Source organism: Podarcis pityusensis (genome assembly GCF_964106645.2).
Source record: "Podarcis pityusensis genome assembly, chromosome: 11".
In the NCBI taxonomy this organism is placed as follows: Eukaryota; Metazoa; Chordata; class Lepidosauria; order Squamata; family Lacertidae; genus Podarcis; species Podarcis pityusensis.
In genome coordinates this window covers 52,961,424-52,987,073 of record NC_138036.1, presented here as the reverse complement: position 1 = coordinate 52,987,073, position 25,650 = coordinate 52,961,424, and the positions used below count along the sequence as shown (strand labels likewise).

At 44.1% G+C, this 25,650-nt stretch overlaps 1 protein-coding gene across 3 annotated transcripts in view; it reads left to right on the top strand.

Moving 5' to 3' along the window:
• The window catches only part of LOC308458119 (kelch domain-containing protein 3-like), an 80,336-nt gene that overhangs the window by 23,038 nt on the left and 31,648 nt on the right, over positions 1–25,650 (top strand). For all 3 annotated transcript variants that reach the window (XM_080972832.1, XM_080972833.1, XM_080972834.1), the window contains exons 9-13: positions 9,476–9,576; positions 11,340–11,425; positions 13,594–13,675; positions 19,187–19,272; positions 23,938–24,022. In XM_080972832.1, the coding sequence (XP_080828958.1) occupies positions 9,476–9,576; positions 11,340–11,425; positions 13,594–13,675; positions 19,187–19,272; positions 23,938–24,022 (440 nt within the window). The remainder of the gene's footprint in view (positions 1–9,475; positions 9,577–11,339; positions 11,426–13,593; positions 13,676–19,186; positions 19,273–23,937; positions 24,023–25,650) is intronic.

Sequence of the window (25,650 nt, the reverse complement as noted above, 5' to 3'; positions counted from 1 at the left end):
GGGAATTAGTGGGGCTCAGAGGCCAACTGCAGCAGAGCTGGCTAACCTGGGGCATTTCAGATTTTATTGGACAACAAATCCCTGAGCATTGACTGTGTTGTAATAATAATAATAATAATAATAATAATTTATTATTTATACCCCCGCCCATCTGGCTGGGTTTCCCCAGCCACTCTGGGCGGCTTCCAACAGAATATTAAAATACAGTGGACGCTCGGATCGCAGACATGATCCGTGCGGAAGGCACGTTCGCAACCCACAGCAGCGCTTCTGCACATGCGCAAACCCCGATTTAGCGCTTCTACACATGTGCGGCCGCCGAAACCCGGAAGTAACCCGTTCCGGTATTTCCGGGTTTCGGCGCATCCATAACCTGAAAAAACGCAACCTGAAGCATCTGTAACCCAAGGTATGACTGTACAATAATCTATTAAACATTAAAAGCTTCCCTAAACGGGGCTGCCCTCAGATGTCTTCTAAAAGTCTGGTAGTTGTTTTTCTCTTTGACATCTGGTGGGAGGGCATTCCACAGGGCAGGTGCCACTACCGAGAAGGCCCTCTGCCTAGTTCCCTGTAACTTGGCTTCTCGCAGCGAGGGAACCGCCAGAAGGTCCTCGGTGCTGGACCTCAGTGTCCGGGCAGAACGATGGGGGTGGAGACGCTCCTTCAGGTATACTGGGCTGAGGCCATGTCGGCTGAGCTTCAGAGGTGGTGCTGCTGCGACAGGAGAGAGAAGGTTCAGCCACGACACACAAACAGGGAATGAGGCTAGAAAGTTGCAGCGAGGGAGAGGAGCAAGAGGCAGAAGGTATTTGGGAGGAAAGGAAGGAGCATATACAGTGGTACCTTGGTTCTCAAACACCTTGGTACCCAAACAACCTGGAACCCAAACACTGCAAACCCGGAAGTAAATGTTCTGGTTTGCGAACTTTTTTGGAACCTGAACGTGCTCCGTTTTGAGTGTTACACACTGAGGTCTGTCTGTTTTTGCTATTTATTTTGCGTTTTTGTGGCTGTTTGTGTTTTGTTTTTGTGACTGTGTAGAACTCAGTTCAGCTGCTGATGGATTGATTGTGTGACTGCTGTACATTGTTTATTGCTTTCATTTTATGGATCACTGGTCTCGTCAGATAGTAAAATTCATGTTAAATTGCTGTTTCAGGGGTTGTTTTTAAAAGTCTGGAACGGATCAATTCATTTTGCGTTACTTTCTATGGGAAAATGTGCCATGGTTTTGGAACGCTTTGGTTTTGGAACGGACTTCGGGAATGGATTAAGCTTGAGAACCAAGGTGCCATTGTATTTGGGAGGAAAGGATTGAGCATATAGTGAGTAGACTGAGAAGGGGGGGCAGTTCAGGAATAGGAATGCAGGGAACCCATCACCGGAAAAGAGGACAGAAGAAGGCACTGATTTGCACAAAATCCTGCTTCGGTTTTGATGCATAGATGCAGATTTAGAAATCATTCTGACTTAGTGAATAGGGAGGATGACCAGTAAGAAACAGAAGAGGAGACATGGCTGAGGGTAAGCCAGTGTGACGCATGGCTACCGTTATGTACTGAAGTTCTCACCCTTGGCCAGCAGGGGGATACTGTAGATAGTTTTCACTCAGGTCCACATATGCAAATAAGGGATTGAAAGTGACCTTCAGTGATTGGATAGTTACAGAAAATGGTTACTGTTGCGTTCTAGTGGAGCTCTATATAAGCAGGCTGGCTGAACCCTTCAGTTCAGTTCTGTTCTGGCCTGTGAATAAACAAGAGCTGTTTGAAGAATCGCTGTGTCATCTGATATGTTCACCCACAACTTAACAGCTACCTTAGTAAGGAAACAAGGGCCTACTGACAGTCCACATAAACTCCTGGTCTTCTCGCACAACTCCTTAGCTGGTACTTGATATAGTTGCTGTGCACTTGAAACCCTTTAGAGTTAATTCAGAGGGTCTGGATGGTAGAGAGCAGAAGGGATCAGCAAATGGTAGGAAAGAGAGCACTTGACCTCTGCAGACCTGCCGCCAGAGGAGATGACAGTGGTGCGTTTTGATAGCAGTTATTTCATGAAAAGCACACTTGCTGCTGTATAGACGCATCTCTCAGGGCTTCCTAGAGTGCAGGTCTAGAGGAGTGGCTAAGTGACTGAGCGGCATGCTTCAGGAAGAACGACAGGAGAGCACTGTTGCTCTCGTATTCTGCTGTTCGGCTTCCCAGAGGCATCTAGCTTAGGGTTACCAGACATCCCTGGTTCCACAAATATGTCACCAGACAAATTTTGTCCCCGGAATGTCCCCAGATTTGCAAATCTGTCCCCGGGAAACGTGGCAGCGGCAGCCTCAGCAGCCCGGAGCCAGCCTGGTAGTGCAGTTGGCTCTGGCTGGCTTCAGGAGCTGCTTGCTGCTCGCTGCTCGCTGCCAGAAGTCCCCATATGATGTGTTTTGCACAAGACACATCATATGGGGACTTCCGGGAGGCAAACTGACGGGCGCCACAGCAGCGAGCAGCAAGCAGCTCCTGAAGCCAGCCAGAGCCAACTGCGCTACCAGGCTGGCTCCGGGCTGCTGACTGCCGCTGTTGCTGCCACTGCCAAAGGGGAACCGGGGACGTCCGGCGGTACAGATCTCCTACCCCCTGCCCCCTTTGTTTTGACTGATCAGCGGAGGCTCGGGAGTTGTTAGTGAGCGGCCGTTGCCCAATTTTTAAAAAACTCTGCGCATTTATGTTTCACAGGTTGCGAAAGAAGGGCTTTGCACCTTTATACAATATGCATGTGTGCTTGAGCCCAGGATCTTTTGCCTCACCATCCCAACTACTGACTCCCTGTTGCTACTCAGCTTAAAAAAAAAAAAAAAAAAAAAGTGTCCCCAGATTCATTAAAAAAAATCTGGTAACCATAATGTAGCTGGCCACTGCATTCTCTCTGTCTCTGTCTATGTCTCTTTCTGCTTTCCCAGGGTTTAGCTTTTTTCCGGCTTCTAGCTCACATAACTCAACTCTCAACGCTTACCTTGTCTCTTTTGAACTGACAGGTAGTTGGGGAAGGGAAGCCTACCCATTTGACATCTGGCACAGAGCCACTCCCTTTGTTCCCTTAATGACCCATTTTTAGTGGGCTATTACCAGGCTGGTCTGGCTCTTCCAGCAATTCAATCCATTCTGGATCCATGAATTAGAAGGGAGTAGGGCTCAAGCATACAGCTTACCACCACCCCCACAAAAAAAACCCTCATGACTGTATGTATCACTTCTTCTTTCAAAGGGGAGGAACATTCACATTGCTTGAGTTTATGTTTATTTCCTAATGTTTACCACATTGCTTATTTGGGTTCCTTCAGACATCCTCCTTATTGTGCAATGATATTATTGTTACCATAAAGCACCAATGCTGCAGCAAGCAAAAGCTCTAGCAGCTCAGCCAGCTGCTTGTGGCTGGAAAGCCAGACAGGATGTTTGTGACTGTTGCCATGGGAACAAAGGGGCAGTCCATTCTGTACTGAGCACCGGATGTTAGCTCAGTGTGTGTGTGTGTCATATGACCCGTACTGGATGTACTTGGGAGGAGTTTTTCTTCTTGCTGTTGTTGAGTGCAGACATGATTCTCTGTACTGATGTAAGAGGCAGAAATAAATGATGTAAATAGTTTTCTGTCTGCTTCTTTCCCCTCCCTGGGGACACCAAAGGGGAGAGAGGAAGAACGGTGTGTTCCTCTCATACATCTGAGAAGAATCGCCGGACCTCGCCTGCTTATCAGCAGAGGTTGGGAGACACAGGGAGGTCGACAGGAATATCTGCCGGTGCCTACGCTTGTGGCACATTCCTCTGACCCAGGCAGAATTCCAACAGTGGTAGCAGAGGATGGTTTCGATCCATCGACCTCTGCATGAGAGGCTGGTGGATTGTCCTCCTCTGCTCCAAGGAGGGAGAAAGCGTCTGAAAGCAGCCAGAGGCTCCACAGACAGCTGATGGAAAGAAGAGGTGTTTTCCAGAGCAACAAAGTTCAAGGTATGCTGCATTTCGGGCTAAAAGTGTGAACGCAGGAAGATTAATTCCCTGGTTCACGGAGCTGCGTTTCAAAGAAAACAAAAGCTCCGGAGGAAGAGGCCTGCATTCCACAAATTTTTGTGGTAGATAAGAAGTCCCATTGAAATGCATTGTTGCTAAGTAACGGAAAGTTACTGGCAAAGGGGCTGGACTCTGACTGTGAGCCTGGGAAAGCGAAACAAAACCAGAGAATGTTTAGGCTACAAGGTTTACGAGCTCTTGGAAGGGACTTTTCAATAGCAGCCTGAGTTTAGCTGCCAGGTGCAAAGAGCGTAAACAATTTGCAGTTTGCCTGCGTGAGAAAGGAAAAATCAACTGTTGGATTTTACAGTTTGTTTGACATAGTGAGCTGGAGGCTTGGCTTCAAGATGGATGCCAAGAAAGGAGCTTTGCCTTGCCCTCCTTCCTTAACCAATGACAATTATTCATCTTGGTCTGTAAAGATGAAGGCCCTGCTGCAGAATCAGAGGCTTTTTGATGTAATTGAAAACCCCATCCCTGCAGCACCAACCAGAGGTTGGGAGTCACAGAACGTAAGGGCCAGGACTGCTATAATTCTGTGTGTCTCAGATGATCAGTTGGTGCATGTTCAGCATTTAGAAAATGCGAAAGAGGTATGGGACACGCTGCGTACAACGCATCAGAGAGATGCTGGTTCTTCAGCGTTGCTGTATTTTGAGAAATTGACCAATCTGAGACTTGCGCCTGATGGAGATGTTCAAGCGCACCTGACAGAAATGAAGTTTCTGCGTCAACAGATGGTGGAACGCAATTTTCGTCTTCAGGAGGAAGTGTTTTGCTTCATGATGATAAACAGCCTTAGCCGCACCTACAAGGTTGTTGCCAGTCAGCTTGGTTCCCTACCGGCCGCGCAGCTGACCGCGGAGAGAGTTTGTGCTGTGGTCCTGAATGAACACGACAGACTTGCTGCACTGGAAGAAAAAGACAGGGGGAGGGAAGAACAGAGTTCTAATTCCCCCACTGATGATGCTACTGGAGAGCATGGTGTAGCATTGAGTGCTGTCCGATGCTACAATTGTGGACAGACTGGGCATCTACAGCGAAACTGTAAGAAGCCGCGCCAGTCAAGAGGAGCAAAGAGCAGCTCTACGAAGCCTCAGGCGTCAGGCAAAAGCCGTACCAAGTGCCAGGTGAAACCTGCAAAGGCTATGATGGCGAAAGGAACCACGCCAGATGTTGGGAACGCATTCATAATCGACACGGGCTGTACAAAACATTTGTGCCCGCACAGAGGACTATTTTCGACGTTGAAGAAGCAAAGCTTCACTGTGAAACAGGCCAACGGTCAAGAGTTGGAAGCGACTGGAATTGGGACTGTGTATCTTGAGAGTCTGAACTTGACTATAAATGATGTTTACCTGGTTCCAGAACTGAGATTTAATCTGCTGAGCGTGTCGCAGATTGCAAAGAAAGGACTGAAACTGTCCTATGATGCTAAAAGCTGCAAGATCTACAAAGATGGAGAACTGTTTCTTACTGCCAAGGAGAAAGATGGACTGTATTTGTTGACTTTTGATCAAAGTGATTACATGAAATGTAATTCCACTGTTTCTAACGAAATCTCTCTTGCAGGGGTGACCAAGACCAAGAAGGTCGACAGAGCATTTCAGCGGGTGTATGCTGATGTGATTGGTCCTCTAGAACCATCTAGAGGCAGTGCAAAGTATTACCTTTTGTGTGTGGATTGTTTCACTAATTATTCTTGGGTTTATATGATGGAGAAACCGCAAGAAACTTTAGAAAAGTTTCAGGAGTTTTGTGACAAGGTTAAAAGTATGCATGATGCTAACATTGATTGTCTTTTCACAGATGACAAACAAGTTTTTCTGTTACAGAAGTTTCAGAAGTTCCTGGATGGAAAAGGGATAGACCACAAAGTTGCTGTCTCGCAAGAAGCGTGGAACAGGGGGGTCTGTGTGAGAGTGAACAAAGAATTGCAAAAGGGGATGAATGCGCAATTGCTGAGTTCACATTTGCCACATGTATATTGGGCCGAATCGCTAGCGTCCTATCTTCATGTGTGGTTGAGAAAAGTCTCAACAGAGTTGGGATGTTCTCCTTTTGAGAAGCTGTTCAATAGAAAACCTTCTGTTGCCTATTTTAAGGTTTTCGGGTCTCATGTGAGAACAGAAGCTCCAGGTGGAGTAAAGAATGCCAGAGGCATTTTTGTGGGTTATGAAAAGGGTCTCTACAGAGTAATTTTGTCTGAATCTGGTCAGGTGATTCTCACAAAGTTCCTAGAGAGTGCTCCAAAGCAAGAGCGGATAGTACAGACATTTCCCACAGGAAACGATTCTGATGATGGTGATGATGATGAGTTTGATCTTATTGAGTTCAGTAGTACTGATGATGACAGCGATAGCTCAGACAGCTCAGTTGTCACAGTCATTGAGAGGAAATCTCACATAATGACTAGACCCTCAGAAGAGGAGGATGAACCATTGATTAAGCTTAGTACTGGTTCTCCAGAGAGTTCAAAGGTTGAACCAGTGAGCACAGAGGATCAGAACCTTTTACGTAGGTCTGAGAGAGCAACGAAGGGTGTACCACCCAAGAGGTATTCAAAGGAGTTTGCTAACCTTGCATACGTTGCTATTGAAAACGACCAAGGACAGATTGAAGCTGTGTCTGAGTCAGAGACAAAGGCACAACAGAGAGTTGTTAACCGAGGTAATGCGAAGTCACACAACCAGAGAGGTACATTGGTTAAACCAGTGGCGGGTAGTTCCAAGGGTGGAACTGAAACAACAGGGGAATGTTATAAATATAACAACTGTTTGTTTTCTTCTCTGGATGACGCTTTGCTCGCAGCACACATTGATACTTTAGGGGGAGTATGTTACCATAAAGCACCAATGCTGCAGCAAGCAAAAGCTCTAGCAGCTCAGCCAGCTGCTTGTGGCTGGAAAGCCAGACAGGATGTTTGTGACTGTTGCCATGGGAACAAAGGGGCAGTCCATTCTGTACTGAGCACCGGATGTTAGCTCAGTGTGTGTGTGTGTCATATGACCCGTACTGGATGTACTTGGGAGGAGTTTTTCTTCTTGCTGTTGTTGAGTGCAGACATGATTCTCTGTACTGATGTAAGAGGCAGAAATAAATGATGTAAATAGTTTTCTGTCTGCTTCTTTCCCCTCCCTGGGGACACCAAAGGGGAGAGAGGAAGAACGGTGTGTTCCTCTCATACATCTGAGAAGAATCGCCGGACCTCGCCTGCTTATCAGCAGAGGTTGGGAGACGCAGGGAGGTCGACAGGAATATCTGCCGGTGCCTACGCTTGTGGCACATTCCTCTGACCCAGGCAGAATTCCAACAATTATTTGTGTTCTTGACTGCCTCAGGGCTGGATTTAGGTATGATGAGGCCCTAAGCTACTGAAGGTAATGGGGCCCTTTATATGTCCAGCTGTCCTTTGTCAACAACAAATTGTCGCTGTTTTTGTGTGTGTGTTGAATATATGCTATATGGTAATTTATGGACCTAATAGGTATCTAAAGCCATTTGCACATGTTGCCATGCAACCAGTCCATGCAGAATGTAGGCACCCTCTATATAAAGGTAAAGGTACCCCTGACCGTTAGGTCCAGTCGCAGACGACTCTGGGGTTGTGATGCTCATCTCGCTCTATAGGCCGAAGGAGCCGGCGTTTTTCCGCAGACAGTGTTTCCGGGTCATGTGGCCAGCATGACTAAGCTGCTTCTGGAGAACCAGAGCAGCACACAGAAACGCCATTTACCTTCCCGCCAGAACGGTACCTATTTATCTACTTGTGCTCGATGTGCTTTCGAACTGCTAGGTTAGCAGGAGCAGGGACCGAACAACTGGAGCTCACCCCGTCGCAGGGATTCAAACCGCCAACCTTCTGATCAGCAAGCCCTAGGCTCAGTGGTTTAGACCACAGCGACACCTGTGTCCCGTACCCTACATATAGAAATGAGCAAACCAGTGATATTTGAGGGAGCAGGCTAGCAGGCGGGGCCCATTACTTACATCATAGGAGCCTACACAACACAAAACACTGTTGCTGTATGTACGTTTTATTTTATTTGTTTTTTTATCTTATATTTTGGAAATGTACATCCAGGTTTTTTTCCTTTAAATATTTTTGGGTGCCCCCAAGAGAGTGGGGCCCTAAGCTATAGCTTGACTAGCTTATACGTAAATCTGGCACTGCATGATCCCGGTTTCAATACCGTTTGCACCTGCAAAGGTTTTCAAGTCTCATATACTGCTTCAGTTCCAGTCAGTGCAACCCTTGTCACGTCATGCTGAAATCCTATAACTTTTCATACAACGAATGTTCCAGTTTGTTTTCTGTCATGCTACAGCAGGTGGCAATGATGTGGCAGCGTTAGGGAAGCATCACGGAATGATCCAGTGTACATCTACCACTAATGCACTGTAATGGCAGTGATATAAGTAAAAATAACCTGCTCCTTTTCCCTTATGGCGTACCCAAGAGCCCTTTTGTAGGTTCTCTGTCAGTAGGAGAAAATAACAGAGGCCAACCAGAGAATATTGAGAAGCAAAGCAGCTAGTAAGCCTGATCTTTATTAACTGTTGCAACAGGGTGCTCCCCTCACACGCAGGAGAGAGGAGGAGGACACAGAACAATGGTGCGCAAGGCCTTATATAGACATTTTAAATTGTCCGCCCTGAAGTCCAAGACCACCACCCCCAGAAACATCATACATACATCACAGAAAAGGCAGTCTACAACAGAAATCTGAGTGCGTTGTTTATCTCCTGTCTGGCAAATTACCTGATTGCATTATCCGGGTTTTGGCCACTCTTTTATTAGTATAAGTACAGTCATACCTCGGGTTACAGGCGCTTCAGGTTGCCTTTTTTCGGGTTACAGACGCGCCAAAACCCGGAAGTACCAGAACGGGTTACTTACGAGTTTTGGTGGTTGCGCATGCGCAGAAGTGCCGAACCGCAGCTGGGGGTTGCGAACACTGCAGGTTGCAAATGTGCATCCCGCACGGATCACGTTCGCAACCCGAGCATCCACTGTACTTAATTCCTGAATTTAGGTCACACGTCACAGGCTCACACCCTGTTCATATCTTGAATGTGCCCTTAAGACAGGATTTGTGAGGAAAGAGACAATGGGGAGGTTTCCCACTTTGACCTTGCAGAGAAATATTTGAGGACAATTTGTTCAAGACCTTTTCTGTGGGGTTTCAGACATGTGGTTTATATATACAGTTATGAACATTTAATTTTTTTATATATGACCTTAAATTCTTATAACAGCAGCAATGGCATCTTGCAGAATACACCTGCCCCCCCCCCAAAGAGAACAGTCGGGGGGGGGCAACCTTATATACTTTTGATTTCCATGGCATTTCTAATTCTGTCTGAGTGAGCTGCAAGGCACACTGTTAAATACAAATGATGTTTTAACTTTTCAGATCAGGCCATGCTTTTGCAACGATCGGAGAAATCATCTATATGTTTGGAGGTTGTTCCGACCAAGATGAATATTGCACTGATCTGTTTGCACTGGACACAGGTGTCTTTCGTTATTACAGATCATTTCCCTCACTGTATGAATAACTGGGGTGTTTTTTTTTGGGGGGGGGGGTTACAAATAGATGAAAGCCAATGCAACAACACTGTACCACTTTTGTTTGTACCTCAGTACAAACCTCTGAGAAAATCAGAGCCAGACTTCAGATGGATCTTTACTCATGATAATCAGCTTTGAACACACTATAAACCAGGGGAAAAAACACAATTTATGGAGATATAAGTAAAAACATGCATTCTGTATCATTATTCAGTAAGAAGTTTGCCTGTTCCCAGTTTCCACTTTTCTGCAAAGGCACTTGGATAACTGATAAGCACTGGGGCATTTGACACTTAATTGTATCAAAATTGTATTATACAATTAATGCAATTAAACTGTATTAAAAATTTAGTGAATCCAGGCCAAATTAATTACACTTCTGTAAAAAGTTAGTTACGGCTAGCCTGTCCTGTTGATTGTAATGGGAACTAAGTACGATTAACTTGGTTTCGATCCCTTAAGAACTCAAGAGTTCTTAAAGAGTTCCCTTATGTATAACTGTACACCATTTCCTGTTGGCTCACTGGCCATCTCCCAAAAAAGCCATGTTGGGTCCTCGGCTTCCACAGAGCTCAGTTCTTCATCATGTCAAATACTGTGAAATTCTTCATTGCAGTTTTATACCACCCTGACCCTCACCGACTGATGTTGTTGGGACACTGGCTTTTTCAATGCTTTGCTTTCAAAGATGGTACCGTGTTGCCAGGAAACATTCCAAAAACTAGTTCTTTCTCAGATTGCCTAAAAATAGCCCTGAAATATTCTCCCTTAATAATGTCAGCCGTTACTAGGCTGATGGTTGCTTCACAAGCCTGCAGTCTCTAATCAAATGCTCCAAAATTTGTGGGCGTAAAATTAGATAATGCAACTTAAGAGTACAATGAGAGATGCAGTGAGACTGAGGGTACGTTCTGTCATATGTGGTGGACCTGTAAAAGGGTAAAAGAGTATTGGGAAATAATTCGTAATGAATTGAAAAAGATGTTTAAAAGTACTTTCCCCAAAAAGCCAGAGTCCTTATTGATGGGGATAATTCAGACGGAAAGTCCCAGGTGTCAAAAAAGGTTATTTATGTACACCACTACTGCGGCTCATATTTGGTTAGTCCAAAAATGGAAAATGAGTGAGGTCCCAACTAAAGAAGAATAGCAACTTAAGTTGACAGAATATGCACAGCTTGCAGATTTAACATATAGAACAAGAAGAACCTACGTTTAAAGAAGATTGGAAAATGTTTATTGAATATATGGGGGGGAATTGTGTATATTTGAAAACGAGGGCAGCATTAAGACAGATTCAACAGTGTAAATATGTTTTGATGGATGTAATAATAGAATACTGAATGGTTCAGTTTATATAAAATATGCAGGGATTTATGTTATGCAAAATGAACCATGGAAAGAGTAGAAGGGAAGGCATTGATATTTTAAGGTTGTTTAAATGAATATTCTAAAATGTAAAACATAAAATGTAATAAAAATTATACCAAAAAAAGTGCTGTTAGGAATGCTTAGAATTCCCTACACTATTTAGTTATTTGGCTGCCCAATAAGTTCCAGTCTGGGACGATGGGAGGTTAGCTCTGTTTTTATAAGAATAAATGGATGGAAATATCGAAGGCCATGAACTGCATTCCCTGATGCAAAAAACCCCCCAGGATGCAATGCAGGTTCTATTTGCTTGTTTTCTTCTCTCCTCTTCCCAAGTATTGTTAACGTGGCAGAAGTGTGACGTCAAGGGAGAAAAGCCCATCGGAAGGACACAGCACACATTTACAGCTCACCATGATAAGGTAAAAGCCTGTCAGTTTCAATCTTCTGTTTCAAATGATGTTGCCTATTGAGGTCCAAAGCCACCCCATAAATAAATCACAATTCACACAGAATTTTTGTTTAAGGGTTTTGGCATAATTTTGGCCACAACTTTATTAAAATGCCCAGGGACAGAACTGACTTCCGGATTCCAGCGAAAACCAGTAAGGGGTTTGCCATGTTTTAGTCCGTATTCCCGGCAAGGGGCTAGGGCCGTGCATGCCCCTGGGAGCATGCGGGGAGGGGTGACGTTATAGTGCCCAGCCCCATTCACTCCCCTCTGAATAATAATTTTCTTATTTATACCCCGCCCATCTGGTTGGGTTTCCCCAGCCACACTGGGTGGCTTACAGCACATAAAAAATTGTAAAATGTACATAGTTGCAATACACAGGTGACTGCAATTATTTATCTGTGTGTATATATATATATATATATATATATATATATATATATATATACACAGTGGTACCTCAGGTTACAAACACCTCGGGTTACAAGCACTTTGGGTTACAGACTCCGCTAACCCGGAAGTAGTACCTCAGGTTAAGAACTTTACCTCAGGATGAGAACAGAAATTGCGCTGCGGCGGCAGCACAAGGCCCCATTAGCTAAAGTGGTACCTCAGGTTAAGAACGGTTTCAGGTTGAGAACAGACCTCTGGAACAAATTAAGTTCGTAACCAGAGGTACCACTGTAAATATGAATACAGGGCTCATCCACACTTCCACATGTGCTGTGCCTAGAAAGCACAGTCCTGGCAGTTTCCTGCTTGACCCACGCTTTCTAAGCATGGGTCCGAGGAGTTTTCCCCCTTGCCCCATTCCTTTCCAAGGGAAAACCTGCTCTTTCGTGGTATATCAGAACAAATGGCAATCTAGGGTAAACCCAAATTCCTGTTAGTTCTGATTGAGCACCAAAGAGCAGTTGTTGTTGTTTTCTTCCATCCCCATCCTTCCTCATTGCACTTCGAATTTCAGCGGTGCTTAGTTATGCGGAATATCGCCATGTCTATGCAGAAAAGCCTCCCTATTGGTTTGCCAGGCCACACCTGTCATTGGGAGTCCTCTGAAATGCAAGGCGAGGTGAGTTGGCCACAGTCCAATCAATCCCAGAGTGTTTTAGCAGATTGTTAATTAGCAGAAGCCGGCCATTTCCAAGGCAACCAGCAGTATTGGTCCGCATGTGTCCTCAGATGTTTCATTGAGGTGTGTAGGTGAGACAAAGGATTACAGCAGACGTCCAGACATCAACAATGAGAAGGGATCAAGGGATCCCCTGAGTCTACTTTGTAGGATGGAAGTTGTTCATAGCCATCTGCGTTTTCTAATGGTAACTCAGATTAGCAGATAGCTGCTTCTCTGCCCCCAGCAAAAGTGGGCAAATATATGTGTTTGGGAATTAGAGGGACAGAACTACCTAAATTGTATAGAAATTTATTTATGTATGCTACTACAGCAGCGAGAATGCTACTTGCCCAAAAGTGGAAAGAAGCAGAAGTCCCACCAAAGGAGGAATAGATCCAAAAATTATGGAATATGCAGAAATGGCGAAATTTGCCAGAAGAATAAGAAATCAAGATAACAAACTTTTTATAAAAGAATGGAAATGGTTTATGGAATATTTACAGATAAATTGCAAACCAATAAAAGCATTGGCAGAATTATCATAATAACCTGCAGTTTCATAAAAGTATATATTTAAAGTAGATAATTAAATGAGCAAATTAAATGAATTTGGATATGCAAAAGATATTTTATAAAAAATATATATTAAGAAACTGCAGAAAGAGGGGGAAGGAAGTCAAACTTCGAAATGTTAAATTGATTGTGAAACTAATGAAATGTATAAACTTAAAAAGCATAAATAAAAACTTTTTTTAAAAGTGGACAAATAACGTTACCAATAAAGTTCAGCATAGGTATTAATGTCAAGCCTCTGCAAGACATTTGGCAGGAACAGTTTACTGTTACAAAAAAATGGACTTTCTGACTATTCATCGAAAGAAGGCCTTTAATGAGACATGGAAAAAAAACCCAACTCCAGTAACTATATTTTTGTGTGGATGTTGCCGTAGAGAAGGACAAAGCAAAGATAATGCTGAGTTATTTATTACTTTTGCTACAGTTTCTTTTGTTCTTCCTTTCAGGACATTTATTTGTTTGGAGGAACTTCCAAGTCTGAAGATGGGAGTCAAATACCAAGGAATGATATTATGAAATTAAGTTTAGGTGAGATGGGGGAGCAGTGGAAGAACGGGTGGATTAGATAACGTTGTCCACCGATGCCTGTTTGAAAGTTACTGATTTTTGAGGTGCATTTTTGCTATGCTATTTGAATACTGCCTTTATCTCTACACTTCAAAACACACCGAGTTCTTTCCATTTCAGCTGATCCATTTGTCTGTTGGTTATCCCTTATAATGTTTTTTTCTTTGAATCTGTGCTTCTTTGTTCCCACTTCTGGGGGAAAAATGTAGCAACCAAAAATAGTTCCTCCAGCAAAATTTGCTGTGCATTTATAACTTCAGGGTAGTTTCTGATTATTGTTCTTAATTTATCATGTCGCAGGGAAGAGGGGGGAACAATTCAAGAGTCTTGTGGCACCTTAAAGACTAACATACCGTATTTTTCGCTCTGTAGGATGCACCAGACGATAGGACGCACCTAGTTTGGGGAGGAGGAAGCAAACAAACAAAAAATTCTGAATCCCAGAAGCCAGAACAGCATGAAGGATCTGACTTCTGGGATAGCCTCTTGCTGTTCTGGCTTCTGGGATAGCCGCTGGGATAGCTGGTCTAGCTTTGCATGAAGCCTCCACAGGGCACGGGGAGCCTTCATCCCCGTGCCCTGTGGAGGCTTCGTGGGGCTATCCAAAAGCCAGAAAGCACTCCCTCTGTGCTTTGGAGGCTTCGCGGTGCTTTTGCTGAAGCCAAGGAGCCTGCAGTCTCTCCATAGGACGCGCAAACATTTCCCCTTAATTTTTGGAGGGGGAAAAGTGCGTCCTATAGAGTGAAAAATATGGTATTTGTTGTGACAGAAGCCTTTCTGGACAGAAAGTGCTTAGCAAGTGCTTACATGTTACTGCGGAAAATTGTGTGTGGGAGAGAGAGAGAGAGAGAGAGCTGGTTCACATAATCAGAGCCAGTCTTAGTATTATGCAGAATGAGGCAGCCATCTGTGACAGCTATGTCTAGAAGTTATTTAATCCACTATTGTTGCATTATTATTTTTACTGCCAGAGAGCGTTTATGGGAGTTAGTGCCTTTGGCACCAGAATAACTTGGGAAAACAAAGATCGACACAAGAACAAGAGAGAAAACAGTTGTTTCTCTCAAAAAGTCCCAAATTCATTTATTGGTACCAGATGCTTTTCGGAAACAATTTTTCCCTTCTTCAGGGGCTGATCTAAGAATTATGATGCATATGCTTTACAGGTTGTGTCATTAACCTGCCACTTCAAAAATGACTGGAGAACAAAGAATGCAAATTCTCAAACATATCTTTTTCAAGATAATTGTTTCATCCACGTTTGAACTCCGAACATCCGTTTCACACATCGGAATGAAAAGATTTTTTGCCGTCGAAACCACATACTCCAGCAAAAAGGCTCCGAGGAGTCTAAACCACAAGAACCTCTCTAGTTTAAAAGGAAAAAAAGACTTCTTCACTTAGGAACTCCTTGTATCAACACTAGAACATATTCCCAAACCATCATTATGTTGTAAACAAAATCTGCCCTTTTCCCTTTATGGGGTATCCAAGAGCCCGTATAGAGTCCTTATGTGGGTTCCCTATTGGTAGGAGAAAATAACAGAGGCCAACCAGAGAATATTGAGAAGCAAAGCAGCCAGTAAGACTGATCTTTATTGATCTGTTGTAACAGGGTGCTCCCCTCACACACAAAAAAAGGAGGAGGACCCAGAACAAAGGTGTGCCTGCCCTTATATAGACATTTTAAATTCCCTGCCCTGGAGCTCAAGACCACCCCTCCATACATCACACATACATCACAGAAGGGGTGTAACCCAAGACCACCCCCCACAAACTTCATACCTACATCACAGAAAAGGTGGTCTACAACAGAAATTTGAATGCTGTTGTTTTTCCTGTCTGCCAGGTTATCTGATAATGCCTTATCTGACTGCCTTTCCTGGTAGTCTTTTCTTGGTAGTCTGTCACCCTTTGAAATGGTGATTACTAAATTCCTGTAACAAGGAAGGTTTTTTCACCTCCTCCCTCCTTGCAGAGAAACATTTGGTCAGCTTGGGAGTCAAAATGGTTTCAGGACTGTTTTCCTGTGCTGCTTCAGACATGTGGTTTATATATATATTTATGTATGTGTTTGCTTGGTACATTTATGAACATTTAATATATATCTAAGACCTTAAAATTCTTATTACACTTGTATTTGTATTTGCATGAACAAGACACAAGGGTAAACAGAAGGGGAGCAAATTACTGGCTGGTCAGCCTGGACAGCTCAGTTGTTTGCCAAGGTTGCAGGTTTGATTCCAGTATGGGGCAGCTGCATAGACCTGGATAGCAGGGGGTTGGTCTAAATCAGGCGCACCCAACTCTCTAGAGACTGCAATCTATTCCCAGTAAGGTAGAGATAAAGGGACCCCTGACCATTAGGTCCAGTCGTGGCCGACTCTGGGGTTGCAGCGCTCATCTTGCTTAATTGGCCAAGGGAGCCGGCATACAGCTTCCGGGTCATGTGACCAGCATGACTAAGCTGCTTCTGGTGAACCAGAAACAACGTTTACCTTCCCGCCGGAGCAGTACCTATATATTTACTTGCACTTTGACGTGCTTTCGAACTGCTAGGTTGGCAGGAGCAGGGACCGAGCAACGGGAGCTCACCCCGTTACGGGGATTCGAACCGCCAACCTTCTGATTGGCAAGTTCTAGGCTCTGTGGTTTAACCCACAGTGCCACCCGCATCCCTTACAGTATAATAAAACTGGCAGTGATCTACCCATTGTCATTGCCCATACTTGTCAAGCTTTTTTTAGGAATGATTGACCAGAGTTGTTGAGCTGCTCGCCCAACAGTCCGCTGACCTCCCCCCACTCTGTCGCAGATACAGGGAATAAAACCCTTCACAACAGTGCCAGCGGCAGCAATGGGACGTAGTGCCGGGGGCGGGGCATGTCATAATCGCTCAAGAGCAACTGGGCAATCACTGCTTTAACTACCGCAATCAACCAGGAACACCATGGCGATCTACCTCTCGATCGCGGTCGACCAGTTGGACATTGTTGGACTAGATGATCCTCAGGGTCTCTTCCAACTCTACAGTTCTGTGATTCTAGGTCTCACATACTCCTTCCTGGTGGATGGACTTGGCTAGATGGCTTCCAAAGCTGGTGGAAACCATGCTTCCTACTTTGAGCGCCTTGGAGGAAAGATAGAAATGAAATAAAGCGGGTTCTCCTTCATGGAGAGCATGTGTTGCGGTGGGGAAAACCATGACATTCCCAGTTGCTGGGCGGGTTAGTATGGATGGCCATGAATTTGATTAGGCACCTCCAATTGTTGATGGGGAGAATTTAATGTTGCAATTTTATTTGATTGATGGAGGTGCTATTTATTCCCTATGTGCAACATTGAGCTGCCTCTTTTCACTGCGCACATCGGATCACCTGCCCACCTTCCCTATATTTAGGGTTTGTTGGTGCTGACCTTGCTATACCTGTCATGAGGTCATCTGCTTTGGGGCAGGGGCCTGGTAGGAATTTTTACCATTTGGCTGATTGGCCAGTGCCATTTGGTTTCTTGCCTAAAAGGTAAAGGGGACCTCTGACCATTAGGTTCAGTCGTGACCGACTCTGGGGTTGCGGCGCTCATCTCGCTTTATTGGCCAAGGGAGCCGGCGTACAGCTTCCGGGTCATGTGGCCAGCATGACTAAGCCGCTTCTGGTGAACTAGAGCAGCACATGGAAACGCCGTTTACCTTCCCACCGGAGCGGTACCTATTTATCAACTTGCACTTTGACGTGCTTTCGAACTGCTAGGTTGGCAGGAGCAGGGACCGAGCAACGGGAGCTCACCCCGTCGTGGGGATTTGAGCTGCCAACTTTCTGATCGGCAAGTCCTAGGCTCTGTGGTTTAACCCACAGCGCCACCCGGTTTTTTGCCTACTGCGTAGCAAACTGTCACAACTTGTAAAGTTGCGGTTAGGCATTGGTTAATTTTGATTGGTGGAGGGAATGTGGTTGGCTGTGGCTGCCCCTCCAATGCTGCTGCAGCAAGGGTATTCTGGTAAAGGAATCCAGGGGCTTGCTATGCTCTTGTCCGAACCCCTGTCAAGGGGCTAGGGCCACGCAAGAGCCCCTGGGAGCATTTGGGGAGAGGTGAGAGCCTGGCACCCAGCTCCATTCTCTCCCCAAAAATGTTTACCCTTACTGACTTCCGCAGGCTTGCAGTTGTCAGTTCTGTTCCTACCTCTATGTGGGAACAGATAGTCGCTAACTAATGCCTAAGCAACCACTCACATACTGCAATTCAATAAAGTTGTGGCCAAAATTATGCCAAAAACCAAAACAAAAATGTTGTGTGAACTGTGTCTTTGTTCGGGGGTTTCCTGGGGGGCCTTGACACGCAACTAGCTAAATAAATGTGAAAGACAATATAAAGTCTTGGAAGGGAATGCTGGTCTGGCTTTCTCTCCTAAGAATCCATCACAATTAGGAGGTCCCACCTCCCAATAAAGGTTTTTTTAAAAAAACAAAAACAAAAACAGAATACCTTGTGATCCAGCCGTAAAGTCATAAGTGATTAAGCAGTCCCTATTTCTCATATCTGGGCACTGTACATACCATATATTTAAAGCACACGACTTTCGCCAGATAAACTTGGGAACTGTATTTTGTTAAGGGCGCTGGGAATTACAGCTCTGTGAAGGATAAGCACAGTTTCCAGCATTTTTGGGGTGACTTTGTGTGCTTTCGGTGTGTATTGTGTATCTCCGGGCAAGCCAAGTTTTAGACATTTTCAACAAAATAAAAGATTGCCCAGGATTTTAACTGGTTTTATATCTATTGTTGGTGGGGCTTTTTGTTTGTTTCTTTGTTTGTTTACTGTTGCTATGATAATTGCTTTTGTTTCTGATGTTTTTGATCTGTTTTATATTTGTTTTATGGTTCTCTTTTGTAGGCTATCGTGAAAATCTAGATTAATAATAATAATAATAAATTTAAGTGTAGCGTGTGTATGCAGCCCTATTCTAAATGATCAATGACTTAGATCAAGGGGTCAAAATAATGTACTATGTGCTTCTTGTTCACAGCACTCATAAAGCATTTTGAGAGAACTGACAAATGCAAGATAGTTTATATAGGTGCCAGGTTTATTGCAGTACAGTTGGCTTCTATTCCTGAATGTAGCCTATTTAGATTGAAGTTGTGGCTGGCTTTAGTAATTTTGAATTCAGTAACTGCACTCTGTTAAAAAAAAGAGGCAATATTCTTTCTCCAATGATCTTTCTTTTTCTTTTTCCACTACCCAAGCACAAATGGAGGATTAACGCATTTTTGTTACAAATCCCTTGTAGCTTTTCCTTTTCTTTCTCTAGCATGTCTTACAACAATTATACAAAGCTCAGCATTCAGAGGTTTCTCAGTACTATATTTATAGCACTGAGAGCACCTTCGGCATAATCCGCGGGAAAGAATCATTGTTTAGATTATTGTCAGCGAGTTTGCTTTCATTATTATTATTTTCTTTTATGCCGTTCAGCACGGATGAAATGGAAGATGCCACTCTACGTAGGAATCCCCCCCGCTTGCAGACGGAACCATGTGGCGTTTATTCTTCATAGCCATGTAAGTGAAAATCATTTTGAAGCCAGGAGCCTGCTATTCTTCGAATTTTACTGCATTTCAGCCGCTCTCAGTGGACGGATTCATAGAGCTTTTCCATGTTTCGAAAGAATGCAGAATACAAGAGAGCATTTAATAATATGCTGAGCTTTGCAATGGAAACAGGTAACGGGGACTGCTAGATCACTCTCAGAAAGTGAGACGGGGTGTATCATATGGGTTTAGTGATTAAGGCTGCAACCCAAATCCCACCTACCTGGGAGTAAGCCCCATTGAATTCAATACTCCTGTCATCTTTTCTCTTTTCAGAGAATCAGCTGTGGGGGATGGGAGCGATCAAGATCAAGGGTGGGATGAGGGAAGTTGACTTGTGCCCAGGGCTAGATTTAGGTTTGATGAGGCCCTAAGCTACTGAAGGTAATGGGGCCCTTTATATGTCCAGCTCCCCTTTGTCAACACCAAATTGTCGCTGTTTTTTTGTGTTGAATATATGTTATATGGTAATTTATGGACCTAATAGGTAGCTAAAGCCATTTGTACATGCAGAATGTAGGCACCCTATATATAGAAATGAGCAAACCAGTGATATTTTAGGGTTTGGGCTAGCAAGTGGGGCCCATTACTTACATCATAGGAGAGTACACAACACAAAACACTGTTGCTATATGTAGGTTTTATTTTATATGTTTTTTACCTTATATTTTGGAAATGTACATCCAGGTGTTTTTTTCTTTAATTTTTTGGGGGGCCCCCAAGAGAATGGGGCCCTAAGCTATAGCTTGTTTAGCTTATACGTAAATCCGGCACTGCATGTGCCCTGGGTGGCAGGTTAAAAAAGGACCCCTGACAGTTAAGTCCAGTCGCGAATGTCTCTGGGGTTGCGGCACTCACCTTGCTTTACAGGCTGTGGGAGCTGGTGTTTGTTCACAGTTTTTCCAGGTCATGTGGCCAGCATGACTGAGCCACTTCTGGCGTAACCAGAGCAGTGCATGGAAACACCATTTACCTTCCCACCAGAGTAGTACCTATTTATCTACTTGCATTTTTGGCGTGCTTTTGAACGGCTAGATTGGCAGGAGCAGGGACCGAGCAACGGGAGCTCACCCCGTCGTGGGGATTCAAACCACCGATCTTCTGATCGGCAAGCCCAAGGGGCTCAGTGGTTTAGACCACAGCACCACCCGCGTCCCTCTGTGTGGCAGGTTAGGAGGGTGCAAACGGGTGCAACGTGGAAGAGAGAATAGAAAAGAAATTAATGGGACAGAGTTCCTAATTCGCCCTAACCTTCCCCTGTATTGCAGTCCTGATCTGACGTCCACCCCCATTTTGTTTAAAACAAAATGATACTAGGAATTCCAATAAGGTCATCCATAGATAGCAATTATTGAATGTTAGCTATATTCTTATAAGTGTTCTGATCATTTGGGAGTATTTAGCTAGGTACTTTCACTGTTCTCCGTTTCCTGTCATCCTATCTGCTTTGGGAGAGTCAAAGGCAAGGTCTGTTGGTTACTGGGATGGCAGAGGGATTTCCTAATATCAAGAACTGAATATTGGGAGCATGAGGGATGCCTGGATCCTGGCCTGAGCACTGCAGTCAAAGCCAGATCCATTAAAAAGGCACCAGTGACTGAGAGAGGAAGATATACAGTGGAACAGAGGAGAGGGCAAAGGTGGAAGCCCAGCTGTATTGACAACAGAGTTCTCAGAAGGTTCAAGGGCCAAATATTAATGCCCAGCGTTGGGTACGGTAGCAGTAAGAAGACAAAGCACATGTTGCCTTCAGCATTCAGAAAGTTCCTTGTCCACAACGTCAAAGAGCTGAAGGTGCGGCTGCTGAGCAACAAGTCCTGTTGTGCAGAGATTGCTCACAATGTTTCATCCAAGAATCGGAAGATAATTGTGGAAAGAGCAGCTCAGCTCTCTGTCAGTGTCACCCATCCAAATGCCAGGCTGTGCAGTGAGGAAAATGAATAAATAGTTACTCTTGTACAACTGTATTTAATAAAAAGTGTTTGGGGAAGAGAAAAAAACCAGCACCAGCGATTCAGATTGAAGAACAGGACACAATCTGCACAAGGTCCCTGGTTTTAGGAATCTGGTTCCTATGCAATAATGCACTCTCTGCAAAAATTTTCCAGCGTTCTGCTTTTGAGCCAACTGGATTGGAAGTCTGGCCTTGGCCAATGGGAGATCATTGGAGAAAAGAACCTTGGAGACGTGTGAATCGGGGAAGGAGACAGTTGACAGTTGAAGGACAGTGAGAGGAAGGCAGGCAAGGGTGGGGCAATACTGAGGGAGATGATATAAGGCCTCATCAATCTTAGGGCAGCTGACTGGTCTGGTGGTCCTCAGCAATGAGACAGTTGATGGGGCCTGCTGATGGGGCCCTCCCACAACTACAGGTTTACCTCACGGCCGCAGCTGTGTCTGAGAAGCCGTGCTAAACTTCTGAAAGACCAATGTAGCGATCCTTCAATGAACAACATAAATTTGCACCCCTGCCTGTAGACCCTTCTGGGGCACTCCTTGAGGTCACTTGAGGTCACTCCTTGAGGAGCCTCAGAATATGGCAACCCAGAGACACACAAGCAAACAGGGTGTTCTGTGTTTGGCCAGGCTGCAACTGGAAGATAGCTTCAATAAGAACATAAGAAGAGCCTACTAGATGAGGCTCCTGGTCCATCTCATCCAGCATTCTGTTCTCACAGTGGCCAACCAGGTGCCCGTGGGAAACCAGGGAGCAGAACTTGAGCACAAGATCCCTTTCTCCTCCCATAGTTTCAAGCAATGGATATTCGGAAGTACTGTTGCCTCCAACCATGGAGGTGGACCATGGCCATCAAGCCTAGTTGCCATTTATAGTCCTCTCTTCCTGTTCAAACTTTCAGAGTGATTAGGCCTAGTATAAATCCTAGCCTGGCAGTCTTTTTAGAAGTGGAAGAATTACTTCAAGTGAGAGCGTGTGGGACTGTATTCGTAACTGGCGTTGCAAAAGGCCATTGATAGATGCACGTTCCATGAATCTGCCAAATCAGTTTTTAAGGCATCTAAGTTGATAAAACAGAATAAGGTATTTGCAGAATTACAAACAGGGTTATTGATGGAACAGGTCAAAGTTTCCGCACTGCAGCCATTCCCAGAGGTACAGAAGTGGCTGTGAAAGATAGGGGGATCCTGCTGGACAAGAAAGTTATCTTCAATTAAAATTGCTTCTCTCATGAAATCTTCCAATCTACTTGCATTTCCTGCTTTAGATTAGTTTTCAGGAGGTTTACCTGGTAGTTTCTATCTTTGCTGCCCACTGTTATGATGTCCCGGGAAATGAGGAAGAGTTTTTGAACTGCTGGGGTGAACTCCTCCCCATTTCCACATTAAGCCATTGTTTTCTCATTCCAAGAGCCCCGACTTTCCTTCTGCCAAGTGTCAAGCGGAAGTTTGCAACTTACAAAAGGCATTTCCTGTTTGAAAGGATAATCGGACTCCTGTGACATGCATTTGTGCATAATACGTTGTTTGGGCTTGAGGGGCCAAGAACCCAACAGATCCTCAGCCCTTTTAAAATGTGGCTCTTTGGAAGAAATTCTTCCAATATTTCTTCTTCTTTTCTCTTCTTTTTTCTTTTCTTCTTTTTTTCTCTTTTGTTCCTTTTTTCATATATATGTGCTTATTTGAAATATGTATGTATGTATGTATTTGGAATATTTTGCTTATATTTTGTAACAATTATGTTAGATAAATTTAAAATTTAAAATAAAATGTGGCACTTTTGGGGGGAGGTGTTATTGGGTTATTGTTTTTATTTTTATTATATATATTGTGCTTTTCAAGTTGATCTTTTCTGTGAACCGCCCTAAGACCTCCGGGCATAGGGGGGTATAAATAATAATAATAATAATAATAATAATAATAATAATAATAATAATTTTACACCAGCCTTCTCTAACCTGATTCCTTCCCCCGGGTATTTTAGACTAAAAGCGCAGAAACCCCAACCAAGATGGCTAATGGGCAAGGATGATGGTCATTGCTTGTAACCCCAAATTTATGAAGGGTATTAACTTGAGGAAGACTGTCTTATCCTATCATATTTCTGAAAGGTTCAAGAGTTGCTGCTGCTGTTTTTGTTCTTCAGAAAGCAATAAGCAGGCACAGCACTTCCCCATTAGACAATGTCGGGATTTGGGGGGGGGGGGAGAAAATAACTCACAGGGCCCAAGCAAGGATAGCAAAATTTATAAGCTCCACGTGTTTTCAAGTGCTTGTTAGTCATACCTAATGTGCCCGGTTTGGGGGGAAAGACTGTTAATTTGCAATATGTCAAGCCTCTTCTGCTCTTGGATGAAGCACACTATGCAAGTATAGGGCAAATGACAGCAAAATTTGAACACTGTCCGCTCTAATTTCAAAGTGCAGATTTCAGAGTGGGAGTTTGCTTACAGTTTATTATCTGAGACCAGTGGAGATCCCTGGTCTTTGTGGGATAAACCCTCCACGATGGCAATTTCCAAAGAGACAATTGTGAAATTAAGAAATTGTGTTTGTGTTTGTTTGTGTGTGTGTGTGCTCCAGACCAAAAGCTTCCATAAATGTGATTTGTGTTGCCATTGTTTGAATTCATATTCAGCTAATACGTTACTGCTCATTCTTACTTTTCTGTATTCACAGCTGTATATCCTTGGCGGCACAAATGAAAAAGAATTAAATGATCTCATGGGAATGAAACTGATAAATCCTTCTGACAGACAGCCTAGTAAGTTTCGTTAAGTTTTTGATGACGCGCCATTAAATTTGAACCCGTTCCCATCACTCAGTTCCGCACCACTCTCACCATTGTGAAGAGGCAACTAGAAAGTTCTAGGTTTCCAAAATCATTTATTCTTCACAGAACCAGCTAATCATTGAACACACTTCTCTAACGTTAGTTTTGCGTGCTGGATATTCACGTAAAGTGTTGCTGTCCAGCTTTTTATTAAAAAAATTATATCAGACTCAAAGTGCATAACTTCCTCGCTCACCTGATTTCATTGCTGAATATGCTCTATTAGTTTGTCTCATGAATCAGTATCACAGAATGAGTTAAGCCTCATAAAACTGATTTCACCAAAGGTAAATTTCTATACGCTATAAATCTTAGCTAACCATATTTGGTGGAATAATGTGATTTGATTGCAGCTGCTGTGGAAGGCTGTAGCTCAGTGGTAAAGCACTGCTTTGCATGCAGGAGGAACTAGATTCAGTCCCTGACATCTCCAGGTTGCGTTAGGAGAGGCTGCTGTGCGAAGCCATGGAAACCCGCCACATTCCTGCATTGCAGGGCATTGGACTCGATGACCTTTGAGGTCCCTTCCAGCTCAACAATTGTATGAATCGATGATCTACAGCCAGAGTAGACCGTAGCCATATTAGACTTTACCGATTGGTGGGCTCTGCGTTGCTCCCGGACAGGAGGAAGGAAGTCAAATGACACCAAGGGTTGGTTCAGAGAAAGAGTTCTTTATTTCTGCTCTCCGGAACAGCAGAAAGGCACCTGCGTGGTGTGTCCACAGCAATTCCAAAGAAATGAGAAATTTCATGCAGTATATATATCCTCCAGGCACCCTCTCCCCCTTCCCCAGGAATCCAACCACATCAGCCTATACACGCAGGTTGACATTACATATGTTCCTGCTCTGGTATTCTTAACCATAAAAGGGTATTCCTTCCTGTACTTCTGACCATAAAAGGCTATTCCTGTTCCTACTCTTATCTTGGAGCAAGAGGTCACCAATTCCTAGAACACACTCTGGCACTGTTCCCAGACTAGGTCTGTGTGTCAGAGTGTGTCCAGGACGTAAGATAAGACCTAGACGTGTCATCCCTGTTCTACTGGAACAGTCAAGGCCATCCTTGCCGTCATGAACTGATAAAGGAGAGGGCTCTGAGCACTTGTTTATTCAGCCGGGTTTTTGTTTATACATTGACTCAGAGCTCAAGTTAATGGATTTTAGCTAAGGGAAAATAGGGATTTTGGTGCCTGTTTCAAACTGCCTGCACAGTCAGTTTTGGGTTTGGGAAACCCATTCCTTCAGACAGTGCAGAGCTAAATGGACTGACTCCGTAAAAGGCAGCTTCTCAAGTTCTTGTGTAATTAGGCTTACATTACAATCTGGATTGCCTTTTAGATATGGAATCCACCTTCCTGCAAATTTGTGCCGAAAAAGACTGAACTATGGCGATAACTGAGCAAATGTTTGAGGGAGACCTTCTGGGGCACCCTCTTCTACTCTTCTACAGTGGTACCTTGGGTTACATACGCTTCAGGTTACAGACTCCGCTAACCCAGAAATAGTACCTCGCGTTAAGAACTTTGCTTCAGGATGAGAACCGAAATCTCGTGGC